General features: G+C 44.7%; 1 protein-coding gene across 1 annotated transcript in view; it reads right to left on the bottom strand.

Moving 5' to 3' along the window:
- The window catches only part of LOC132766536 (uncharacterized), a 40,425-nt gene extending 31,792 nt beyond the window's left edge, over nt 1–8,633 (bottom strand). The window contains exons 1-4 of the mRNA XM_060760883.2: nt 8,576–8,633; nt 6,550–6,715; nt 4,376–4,620; nt 1,248–1,372 (exon numbers count right to left, since the gene is read on the bottom strand). Coding sequence (XP_060616866.2) covers nt 1,248–1,372; nt 4,376–4,620; nt 6,550–6,715; nt 8,576–8,633 — 594 coding nt within the window. The remainder of the gene's footprint in view (nt 1–1,247; nt 1,373–4,375; nt 4,621–6,549; nt 6,716–8,575) is intronic.
- Between the last annotated feature and the right edge of the window lie 4,446 nt (nt 8,634–13,079).

Raw genomic sequence — 13,079 nt, 5'->3', positions numbered from 1 at the left:
AGAGATACGTTCGGATAGGTAACTTGGGCCAGAACCGTTTAGGGCTTTATAGGCCAACGCCAGCACTTTGAATTGAGCCCGGTAGCAAATCGGTAGCCAGTGGAGCTGGTGCAGCAGAGGAGTTGTATGCTCCCTGCGCTCCGCTCCTGTTAGTATCATGGCTGCCGAGCGTTGGACTAGCTGGAGCTTCCGAGCCGTCTTCAAAGGCAACCCCACGTAGAGAGCGTTGCAGTAGTCTAGATGGGATGTAACCAGAGCGTGGACTACCATGGCCAAGTCAGACTTCCCAAGGTACAGGTGCAGTTATTGAAGGCCTGATAAAACCAAGTCTTCAAGTTCTTACGCAAGGAGGTGAGGGATGGGGCCAGCCTTATCTCCTTGGGGAGGGCATTCCAGAGGCAGGGGGCCACCACCGAGGAGGTCCTCTCCCTCCTCCCCACCAACCGGGCTTGAGACAGTGGTGGGAGTGAGAGGAGGGCCTCCCCGGTGGATCTTAGTTTCCAAAAAGGAAGAGAAGGACAGGCAGAGAGATCTTCAGCCTTCGCAGCTAAAGGGGTTCGTAAGACCATCAGAAATATATGTTTTCTGGTGGTCTTCGGTGACTCCTCTGAAACTCCCTCACAACACCCCCCCAAGGGTCCCAACCCCCAAGTTGAGAAATGCTGTGCTAGAGCAACAAATCATCTACTATCCCATTTAAGCTCCTTAGCCAATAGATTTTATGTATAAGGTTGCTCTGTTACTGAATTCAAACTAATTTTGCAATATGTTGTTGAAGGCTGGAATCACTGGGTTGCTGCGAGTTTTCCGGGCTGTATGGCCATGTTTTGCAATAGTTTTAAACTGTTTTGAAGAACCCCATTACCAAAAAAGCTGGAAACAGACCAGGAGGAGCCCACGTGCTGCTTCAGACTGTAATTCTCAGGTCAACAAACATAAGGCAAACTGTATTGTTGAAGGCTTTCATGGCCGGAATCATTGGGTTGTTGTAGGTTTTTTCGGGCTATATGGCCATAGTCTAGAGGCATTATCTCCTGACATTTCGCCTGCATCTATGGCAAGCATCCTCAGAGGTAGTGAGGTCTGTTGGAACTAGGGGAACTTTCCCCTGAAATGTATATGGAGTGCATGGCAATAAGTATTAGATGAAGTATAACAATTCTGTAAAATATGGTATTGTGTTATAACACAGAGAGGAAGTACATCTCATACACTTCACTTATTTTTCAGCCATTAATGTGATTTACCGTGCAACTTGTGTCATCTGACGTATTTCTTGAGACACACAAATTCAATTCTTTTTTGGTGTCAGGCCATTGAACAGCACATACTGATGTCTCCAAATCATTCAATGTAATTTCCTGTACGGATCCTGTAGAGAAAGAAAAGTGATCGAAGATGTTCTCTAATGCTTTTGGGTCTCGCGTGATCTATGTGTTTAGATGTGGAGCTTGTTTCCAAAAGGGACAAAAGGCAAAACAAAACAACAACATTGAAAAATGAGTTATAGGTGGCAGCACATTGATGGCTAAGAGCAGAACATTATGTACAGATCAAAACTGACAAAATGTATCAAATCACTTCAGTGCCAGACATGGCTTGGAAAATCACATTCTATAGCAAAAGAATGTACAAGGGTTGAATGAAAAGTAATGCCTCTAGTTTCGTTTGGATGGGAATATTTTAATAAATCAAATGCAGAATGTGCTCTTTAACTACCACTATTCACTTTGCCACATAACCACCAGACAATTGGATACATTTCTACCAACAATGAACACGTTTTCTGAAGCTGTCACAGAAGAAGTCAAAACTCTGTTTCTGCAAACAGCATCTCACAGTGTTCTCAACGTCTTCATCAGAATCGTAATGATGTCCCCACAGATCTTCTTTCATTATCGGGACAGATAGAAGTCAGACGGTGTTAAATCTGGACTGTATGGAGGATGTCGTACGGTGGTGAGATCCAGTCTCTGAAGTTTCAAGTCTGTGTGCTTTCATTTCAGGCGTCAGCATCCTGGGTACTCATGGTGCACAGATCTTCTGATAGCCAAGCAAAGTAATAATGTGACCCACACGTTCTTGTGAAATGCCGATTATACTTGAAATTTCTCTCGTGATACGACGATCGTCCTGAATCAATCTGTCAACCTTTTGCTTGTGAAACTCGGTGGTTGCTGTCACAGGACGTCCAACTCTTTGTTTGTCATGCAAGTCAGATGTTCCCACATGAACATCTTTAAACTTACTCGTCCAATGACACACAGTACTCACATCAACACAATCACCATAAACAGCTTACATTCTCTGATGAATCTCCTTTGGGGTGACACCTTCTTCTGTCAAGAATTCAAAGGGTTGTTGCTTTGTTACACCAGAAAATGGAAACTTAAGGAATTGAGCACAATAGAATGGTTAAATAAAGTGTGCGAAATAAGGGATATGGATAAATTGACCTTCTATTTGAAAGACTATACGAGAAAACCAATTAGAAGAACTGACTGGAAACAGTTTGAAGACTTCATGAAGACTATGTGAATACTCGGTTGATTACTACCTACCAGAAGCGATGAAAAAGAGGAAATAAGATTAAACAAAGTAAAGACTTTGAAAAACTACATCCAGAAAGGTGAGTCGCCAGACTAAAGAAGAATTAAATACAAAGAGAGGAAGATGGCGACGGGGAGAAGATTGGGAAGTCAATCCCCTCCCTCCCCTATTTTTGCCTTTTACTTTCCTCAACTTAGATCCCTTCCCACATTTCCTATTTTACTTTTTTTTCTTTTCTAGCCACCCCTTCCCTACTTTTCCTCCCTATATCTTCCCTGGTCTTTCCTAGAAATACCCTCACCTTATATATTTTTTATGTATATTTCAAAAAAGTCCAATAAAAATATTTTAAAAAAAGAATTCAATGACTGCATGTTCTGTTGCCGCTGGGCCTGTAGTTAGTTGACCTTTAAAAATAGGATGTGTGACCTTTGTGCAGCGGGAAGCCAGGGGCCCAAGGAGAAGTTCTCAGAGGTTTCCACTACAAAGGAATCTTCAGATAGCTATAGAAGTACAACAAAGTCTTTTATTAATGAAACCAAACAGGAACTTCAAGGCTTTCTGGATAAACCATTGGCTCTCTCAATCTTGTCCACAGGGGACAGGCACTGTCTTCAATAACGTTTCCTTTAAAGGAAAATTCCCCTTTTTAACTTCTCCCAGGCTGACTGAAATCCAACCCCCATGATGTGGGCTCTGCTACCGGGCTGAACTACTTCTCGGACGCCGAGTGGACCTACCAGCAAGGCAGTGGATATTCTCCAGCTGGAGTTCTTTAGTCTTTAAGGCTGTTTTCCTGGAAATTCCCAAAGCTGTGGGAATGCTTCCCTGGAGTTCTTAGGAGACTCTTAAATCTGTTCTCCTCTGGATTTCTTTCCTTTCTGTTTCTGTTGGAATTTCTGTAACCCTGAAAATTCTTAAAGCTTGAAGCCTTTGTACAGGTGAAGTTACACACATCCTATACAAAGGTTAACCTGGCTGAGACTAACTAACAAAATGGCTCACTTCCCTTCCAAAAACCAAAGGGGGGTGAGACCAGGGAACCTAATGATAACTGACAAGCAATTGACCCAATAACTGCAAAGTAAAGAAAGCCATCCAACAGCAAAGGCACAGAACTTTAAAATACATGCAGTAATCAACAAATAGCAAGATAAGCTGGAGCTCCTGGTGCGGCTGTACCAGAAAACTGCCCGTTGCTTAAGTCGCATTGAACGACTGTCTGCGCAGGGTTCCATACTTCACACTTTAACAACACAACCGTTCAATGCTAAGGCTTCCGGGTAAAATGGAACTGTAGAGGAGAGTCTACTGAACAAGCCAGTACCTGCTGCATACCAGTACTGCCATCTGTTGAGGACTTACAAAGGTGAAGGCATTACTTTTCATTCAACCCTCGTACATGCTCAGCATGCTTTTTCCGATTCCCATAACATTTGACCACCTTTTGGAAACAAACTCCATAAATGTATGTTTTATTAAAAATCCTAATAATCAAACAAATTTTGCAAATCGCTTTCAGCCACCCCAAAAGTCATCTTTGGCCACCAGACCACGTTTTCAAATATTTTCATAGGCAGAGAAACTATGAACAATTGATTTAAAATGTTCCTGATACTCACAGAATCCCATGCACAGTATACCAACTGCTATACATATATAGTAAGTATTACAGATGTGCCAGGCACGCAGTTTTATCAGCAGCTGGTAATTTTTTTAATAACTTGCAGATCTATTTATTCAAGTAGCAATGACTATCCCCTATAGCAGTTTCCTACAACAGATATAATGCCCACAATCCCAATTGCACACTTACAATACGCACCTTGCTCACTTCGTTCAAATATCTTACATCCTTCCTCTGAATTAAAAGCTGTGTCGTCACTGGGGGTACAAGCTGGCCACATATCTTCCCTTGCTAGATCAAGTGGTTGGCCAAGCAAAATGAGTCCCAAGTCATTATTTGGTGTTTCATCCCAGGCACTGAAGCCCTTGTGTGGGACAAACTGGCTCACCGTCTCAGTGTAGGTCCGCCCACTTGCCCCAGTCAACTCTACATGGCTTGGCAACCTGCAATCAAAAAGGGCAGTTAAGGTTAACTTTTCCAAAGTAACATTTTCGAATTGCAGGGCTTACCACCGCTTGCAAATTATTCCGGCATGATGTTCACCACAGAGGAAACAATTCCAGAATGACAGCTATTTATTTATCGTGTCAGGCAACTGAACAGTTGTATTACATTTTTACAGAACAAACAAACAAACATACAAAAGACACAGAGTTTGCAAGCTTGGTAGTTGGTTAGATGTCCTTTGACCAGTATCTGGCCACTTGGAGTGCTTCTGGTGTAAGAAGGTCCTCCATTGTGCATGTAGCAGGGCTCAGGTTGCCTTGCAGCAGGTGGTCTGTGGTTTGCTCTTCTCCGCACTCACATGTTGTGGATTCAACTTTGTAGCCCCATTTCTGAAGGTTGGCTCTGCATCTCGTGGTGCCAGAGCGCAGTCTGTTCAGCACCTTCCAAGTTGCCCAGTCTTCTGTGTGCCCAGGGGGGAGTCCCTCATTTGGTATCAGCCATTGGTTGAGGTTCTGGGTTTGAGCCTGCCACTTTTGGACTCTCGCTTGCTGAGGTGTTCCAGCGAGTGTCTCTGTAGATCTTAGAAAACTATTTCTTGATTTAAGTCGTTGACATGCTGGCTGATACCCAAACAAGGGATGAGCTGGAGATGTCTCTGCCTTGGTCCTTTCACTATTGGCTGCTACTTCCCGGCGGATGTCAGGTGGGGCAATACCGGCTAGACAGTGTAATTTCTCCAGTGGTGTAGGGCGCAGATACCCCGTGATAATGCGGCATGTCTCATTAAGAGCCACATCCACTGTTTTAATGTAGTGAGATGTGTTCCTCACTGGACATGCATACTCAGCAGCAGAGTAGCATAGCGCAAGGGCGGATGTCTTCACTGTGTCTGGTTGTGATCCCCAGGTTGTGCCAGTCAGCTTTCGTATGATATTGTTTCTAGCACCCACTTTTTGCTTGATATTCTTGTAGGTCAGGGCACGGTCCAGTGACGCCCACGTATTTGGGTGTTCTGCAATGCTCCAGTGGGATTCCTTCCCAGGTGATCCTCAGAGCTCGGGATGCTTGTCTGTTCTTGAGATGAAAGGCACATGTCTGTGGTTTAGATGGATTGGGGATCAGCTGGTTTTCCCTGTAGTGGGCAGTAAGAGCACCTAGAGCTTCGGAGAGCTTCTGTTCAACCATCTCAAAGCTCCCTGCTTGAGCGGTGATGGCACGATCATCAGCATAGATGAAGCTCTCTGTCCCTTCTGGCAGTGGCTGGTCATTTGTGTAAATGTTGAACATGGATGGAGCAAGCATTCTCCACTGAGGCAGGCCGTTCTTCTCTTTCCACCATCTGCTTCTCTGGCCCTGGAACTCAACAAAAAAGCTCCTGTTTTGTAGCAGGTTTCCTATGAGGCGGGTGAGGTGGTAGTCCTTTGTGATATTATACATTTTTCTCAGGAAGAGGCGGTGGTTCACAGTATCATAAGCTGCTGACAGGTCTATGAAGACAGCTCCTGTGATCTGCTGCTTTTCAAAGCCATCTTCTATGTGCCGAGTCAGGTTCAGCACTTGCGATGTGCAGCTTTTGCCTTTCCTGAAGCCAGCTTGCTGTGGGATCAGACAGGGGTCTATTTTTTCCCTAAGTCTATGCAAAATAAGTCTCTCCAGAACTTTGTAGAGGTGGCACAACAGGGAGATTGGTCTATAGCTTTTTGGGTCATTACGGTCTTTGCCTGGCTTCAAGATGGCGATGACTTGCTTTCCTCCAGATTTTGAGGATCTCACAGGATGCAGTGCAGTTGTTCATCAGCTCCAGCACATGAGAGAATGACAGCTAAAAACTCTTATAAAGGGAGAAACAGTTCTAACAGCACAACCGTTCAATGCTAAGGCTTCCCGGTAAAATGGAACTGTAGAGGAGAGTCTACATTACTTACATCGTCAGGAAGCAGTTGGCTGCTGTCAGGACCCACCAGCTGCTCAGGACAACTCCTTGGCAGCTCTGCCCATTGCCAAAAATGTTCACTATCCATGGAGCCTCTGGTTCTTCACTCTGTTCTGGGAGCCTGTCCAAGTTGGGCCTCTGTTGTCGAAAGCCACAGACTAGGGAAGAGCAATGAGAAGAGAGGTGGGCAACTTCTGGCTTTCTGGATGTCGTTGGACTGCCAATCCCATCATCCCAAATCAATATTGCCAATAGCATGAAAATACAGAAGTGGTTGGTCAAAATAATCTGTAGGAACATATATCTTCCATGTCTGAATCAGAATATTATATAATCCTCTATCGTAGAGTTTTTTAAAACTCTGGCATAGACACTGAGAACTGGGAAGCCCTGGCCCTTGAGTGCTCCAGTTGGAGGTCAGCTGTGACCAGCAGTGCTGCAGAATTTGAAGTGGCGTGAATGGAGGGCAAAAGAGAGAAACATGCCAAGAGGAAGGTGCGTCAAGCCAACCCCAACCAGGACCACCTTCCACCTGGAAACTGATGCCCTCACTGTGAGAGAAGATGCAGATTAAGAATAGGGCTCCACAGTCACCTACGGACCCACCGCCAGGACACTACACTTGGAGGACCATCATCCTCGCAATACGAGGGGTCACCTAAGTAAGTAAGATTCTGTCATTTGGGAGTTGTAGTTGCTGGGATTTATAGTGAACTTACAATCGAAGAGTATTCTGAATTCCACCAATGGCGGAATTGACCCAAACTTGGTACACAGAATTCCCATGATCAACAGAAAATATTGGAAGAGTTTGGTGGGCATTGACCTTGAGTTTTGGTGTTGTACTTCATCTACGTTCAGAGAGCACTGTGGACTCAAACAATGATAGATCTGGACCAAACTTGGCACAAGTACTCAATATGACCAAATGTGAACACCGGTGGAGTTTGGGGAAAATAGACCTTGACATTTGGGAGTTGTCATTGCTGGGACTTCTAGTTCACCTACATGTATTTATTTATTTATTTACTGCATTTCTATGCCGCCTTCCTCAACCTGAAGGTGACCCAAGGTGGAAGAGCATTCTGAACCCCACCAACGATGTGACTGCTGGTCACAGCCAAACCTCCCACACAGAAACCCCATGTGGGCCACAGCAACGCGTGGCAAGGGACAGCTAGTAAGAGATAAATATCTAGGTTCTTGTGGGATTTTTCGGGCTATAGGGCCATGTTCTAGAGGCATTTCTCCTGACGTTTCACCTGCATCTATGGCAAGCATCCTCAGAGGTGAGGTCTGAGGATGCTTGCCATAGATGCAGGCGAAACGTCAGGAGAAATGCCTCTAGAACATGGCCCTATAGCCCGAAAAATCCCACAAGAACCTAGTGATTCCAGCCATGAAAGCCTTCGACAATACAGATAAATATCTGATGTAAATCAGTACTATCTACCTATTGTCGAAGGCTTTCATGGCCAGAATCACTGGGTTGTTGTAGGTTTTTTTGGGCTATATGGCCATGTTCTGGAGGCATTCTCTCCTGACGTTTCGCCTGCATCTATGGTAGTGAGGTCTATAGATGGCCTGCATCTATACACCTCACTACCTCTGAAGATGCTTGCCATAGATGCAGGCGAAACGTCAGAAGAGAATGCCTCCAGAACATGGCCATATAGCCCAAAAAAACAACAACCCAATACTATCTACCCTCCCTAAATAATATGTTGCTGCCTAAGAAAACTCCATGAAAGTCATGTTGTCTCCATAATTTGACTGGTGACTCAAAGGTACATGTACCTTTGAATGAAGTGTTTAGAAAAGCACACTAATTTCAGCTGGTACAGATTGTGATGTCTACATAAAAGTTTAATTTTGGGCTCAATGTTTGTTATTATTTCCCATTCATACATAAAAATGCTATATTTCCGAATCATGCAGACCTCATCCCTAACCCCCACCTTCTCCCCAGAACCGGGGGGCACAATTTCAGTATTCTGGCTCTGGCCACTGTTGCTTACTGCTGGAGGAGGACAGAAAGAGCTGGAAGAGGGTACAGAGCCCAAGGAGAAGGTCCATCCTTCCTCTCTATGGCAGGAGGAGGCCGGGAAGTCACAAAGCAGCTTCATATGGAAGGGGAGATGGGACAGAACAATCCACAGGCTCCATTGAGACAAGGAATCGAGTCAGCACCCGAGGAGTCTGAGATAGAACCTTTGAGCTCACAAGAGACATCTGTGACCTCAGCTTCATAGCACTCTGGGAGCCTAACACCAGGTATTTTGCTGCCTGAGATGAAATATAACCATCAACACCTTGGTTGGAAACCATCAATACCATGATTAGAAACCAGTCTGATTGGCCATTGACTCTTATGCTAGCCTTTGCAATGGAACAGCCACTCCTGAGAAGAACAAGCTAGTTTCAGGCCACATAATCTTGCATAGTATACATAATTCTGTTCCCCAAACAACTCACTTCCATTCCACGACCTTCAGCATTTGCCACCTGAAGTGGACGACTCACTGCATCATGATGGGGCTGATCATACCTTAAAATCATAGAATCAAAGAGAAGGAAGAGACCTCATGGGCCATCCAGTCCAACTCCCTGCCAAGAAGCAGGAATATTGCATTCAAATCACCCCTGACAGATGGCCATCCAGCCTCTGTTTAAAAGCTTCCAAAGAAGGAGCCTCCACCACACTCCGGGGCAGAGAGTTCCACTGCTGAACGGCTCTCACAGTCAGGAAGTTCTTCTTCGTGTTCAGATGGAATCTCCTCTCTTGTAGTTTGAAGCCATTGTTCCGCGTCCTAGTCTCCAAGCTTGCTCCCTCCTCTCTGTGGCTTCCTCTCACATATTTATACATGGCTAATTGGCTATCATATCTCCTCTCAGCCTTCTCTTCTTCAGGCTAAACATGCCCAGCTCCTTAAGCCACTCCTCATAGGGCTTGTTCTCCAGACCCTTGATCATTTTAGTCACCCTCCTCTGGACACATTCCAGCTTGTCAATATCTCTCTTGAATTGTGGTGCCCAGAATTGGACACAATATTCCAGGTGTGGTCTAACCAAAGCGGAATAGAGGGGTAGCATTACTTCCCTAGATCTAGACACTATGCTCCTATTGATGCAGGCCAAAATCCCATTGGCTTTTTTTGCCGCCACATCACATTGTTGGCTCATGTTTAACTTGTTGTCCACGAGGACTCCAAGATCGTTTTCACACATACTGCTCTCGAGCCAGGCATTGTCTCCCATTCTGTATCTTTGCATTTTGTTTTTCCTGCCAAAGTGGAGTATCTTGCATTTGTCACTGTTGAACTTCATTTTGTTAGTTTTGGCCCATCTCTCTAATCTGTCAAGATCGTTTTGAATCCTGCTCCTGTCCTCTGGAGTATTGGCTATCCCTCCCAATTTGGTGTCGTCTGCAAACTTGATGATCTTGCTTGATATGTAATCTTTCTAACAGTCCTTGTTGCATTTCCTGGTAAAAATATAACCACAGGAAAAGTTTTGCCACCCAGTAATTCTTTTTTGACATTTGTACGGATCTGTTTGCAACAATATGCAGTAAAGAGGACTCTGCAGAAAATGCTTCAGTTGTACTTCATAAAAAGGAAACATAGCCTTTTTAGCAATCCTTGGGAATGATGATTTATTATCAGTACATGATTGATTTGTATACCTGTTTTATATACTTACTAGCTGTCCCCTGTCATACGTTGCTGTGGCCCAGTCTTTGTATATGTGTTTTGTGTATATATCTATATATATCTATGTATATTTATATCTATGTATATATATGTGTGTGTGTATACAGGGGCGGCTTGCCCATTACGCAAAGTAAGCGGTCGCAGTACACTTTTTTTTGCCAGGGGCACAGAGGCACCTATGTAAATGCCCCTCGACCACCACTTGAGGAGTGCCCCCTTGGCTCACAACAGCCCTAGCAGTCCGGGGGGAGCCTCGGCTTCCTTGCCTCACTGCTGGGCGATCCTCTTCCCGAAGGGGCCGGGCCCTTGAGCCTCGCCTCGCCCCTCTCGTTGCTGCTCCATATCAATGATTGGTTGGGGGGGGGGGGAGCAAAATACTGTTTGCTTACCATTGAAAATTACCTAGGACCGCCTCTGTGTGTGTGTGTATATATATCCATCCCATGCCACGCGTTGCTGTGGCCCAGTCTATGTATATGTTTTTTGTGTGTGTATATATGTATACTAGCCATCCCCTGCCCTGCGTTGCTGTGGCCCAGTCTGTGTATATGTGTTTTGTGTGTATATATATATGTATAATAGCCAGCCCCTGCTCCGCGTTGCTGTGGCCCAGTCTGTGTATATGTGTTTTGCGTGTGTATATATGTGTTATGTGTGTGCATATATTTGTGTATACGTGGTTTTGTGCATGCGTTGTAATGTATTATATATATATTTGCTTTTCAAGTATCTCCCACTGTGTTTTTATGTGTTTTTATGTGTGATGGTCACTCCTTGGCCTGAGAGGTGTATTGTGTCCAAATTTGGTGTCAATTCGTCCAGTGGTTTTTGAGTTATGTTCATCGCACAAATGAACATTATTTTTTATTTATATAGATATGTGTGTATATTTGTGTATATATGTGTGTTTTCGCGCATATATATATATATATATATATATATATATATATATATATATATTTGTTGTTGTTGTTCATTCGTTCAGTCGTTTCCGACTCTTCGTGACCTCATGGACCAGCCCACGCCAGAGCTCTCTGTCAGCCGTCACCACCCCCAGCTCCTTCAAGGTCAGTCCAGTCACTTCAAGGATGCCATCCATCCATCTTGCCCTTGGCCGGCCCCTCTTCCTTTTACCTTCCACTTTCCCCAGTATCATTGTCTTCTCTAGGCTTTGCTGTCTCCTCATGATGTGGCCAAAGTACTTCAACTTTGTCTCTAGTATCCTTCCCTCCAGTGAGCAGTCGGGCTTTATTTCCTGGAGGATGGACTGGTTGGATCTTCTCGCAGTCCAAGGCACTCTCAGGACTTTCCTCCAACACCACAGCTCAAAAGCATCGATCTTCCTTTGCTCAGCCTTCCCTAAGGTCCAGCTCTCACATCCGTAGGTTACTACAGGGAATACCATGGCTTTGACTAGGCGGATCTTTGTTGCCAGTGTGATGTCTCTACTCTTTACGATTTTATTGAGACTGGACATTGCTCTCCTCCCAAGAAGTAAGTGTCTTCTGATTTCCTGGCCACAGTCTGCATCTGCAATAATCTTTGCACCTATATATATGTAATGTTCGTTTGTGATACCACCAGAACTCAAAAACCACTGAGGGAATTGACACCAAATTTGGACACAAGACACCATTCAAGGCAATCTATGTCCTGCACTCAAAAAATTTCCTCCCGAGAAACAATAAGACCTTTAAATTTTTACAAAGAAAAAAGCGAACACTGCGCCTGCGTGCAAACCCATTCTCTTCTCCTCCACTTCTCCATAGAACGGGAGAAGTTCCAGCAGATTGGAGGAGGGCCAATGTGGTCCCAATCTTCAAGAAGGGAAAAAAGGATGACCCAAACAACTACCGTCCGGTCAGCCTCACGTCGGTACCGGGCAAGATTCTGGAAAAGATTGTTAAGGAAGCGGTCTGCAAACACTTAGAAACAAATGCAGTCATCGCTAATAGTCAACATGGATTTATCAAAAACAAGTCATGCCAGACTAATCTGATCTCGTTCTTCGATAGAGCTACAAGCTGGGTAGATGCGGGGAATGCCGTGGATGTAGCGTACCTGGATTTCAGTAAGGCCTTCGACAAGGTCCCCCATGACCTTCTGGCAAGGAAACTAGTCCAATGTGGGCGAGGCAAAACTACGGTGAGGTGGATCTGTAATTGGTTAAGTGGACGAACACAGAGAGTGCTCACTAATGCTTCCTCTTCATCTTGGAAAGAAGTGACAAGTGGAGTGCCACAAGCAGGGCTCCATCCTGGGCCCGGTCCTGTTCAACATCTTTATTAATGACTTAGATGAAGGGCTAGAAGGCAGGATCATCAAGTTTGCAGATGACACCAAATTGGGAGGGATAGCCAATACTCCAGAGGACAGGAGCAGGATTCAAAACGATCTTGACAGATTAGAGAGATGGGCCAAAACTAACAAAATGAAGTTCAACAGTGACAAATGCAAGATACTCCACTTTGGTAGAAAAAATGAAATGCAAAGATACAGAATGGGTGACGCCTGGCTCGAGAGCAGTACGTGTGAAAAAGATCTTGGAGTCCTCGTGGACAACAAGTTAAACATGAGCCAACAATGTGATGCAGCGGCAAAAAAAGCCAATGGGATTTTGGCCTGCATCAATAGGAGCATAGTGTCTAGATCCAGGGAAGTCATGCTACCCCTCTATTCTGCTTTGGCTAGACCACACCTGGAATATTGTGTCCAATTCTGGGCACCACAATTCAAGAGAGATATTGACAAGCTGGAATGTGTCCAGAGGAGGGCGACTAAAATGCTCAAGGGTCTGGAGAACAAGCCC

The sequence above is a fragment of the Anolis sagrei genome, chromosome 2 (assembly GCF_037176765.1).
Source record: "Anolis sagrei isolate rAnoSag1 chromosome 2, rAnoSag1.mat, whole genome shotgun sequence".
NCBI classification, from domain to species: domain Eukaryota; kingdom Metazoa; phylum Chordata; class Lepidosauria; order Squamata; family Dactyloidae; genus Anolis; species Anolis sagrei.
This window is presented reverse-complemented; position numbering and strand designations above follow the sequence as displayed.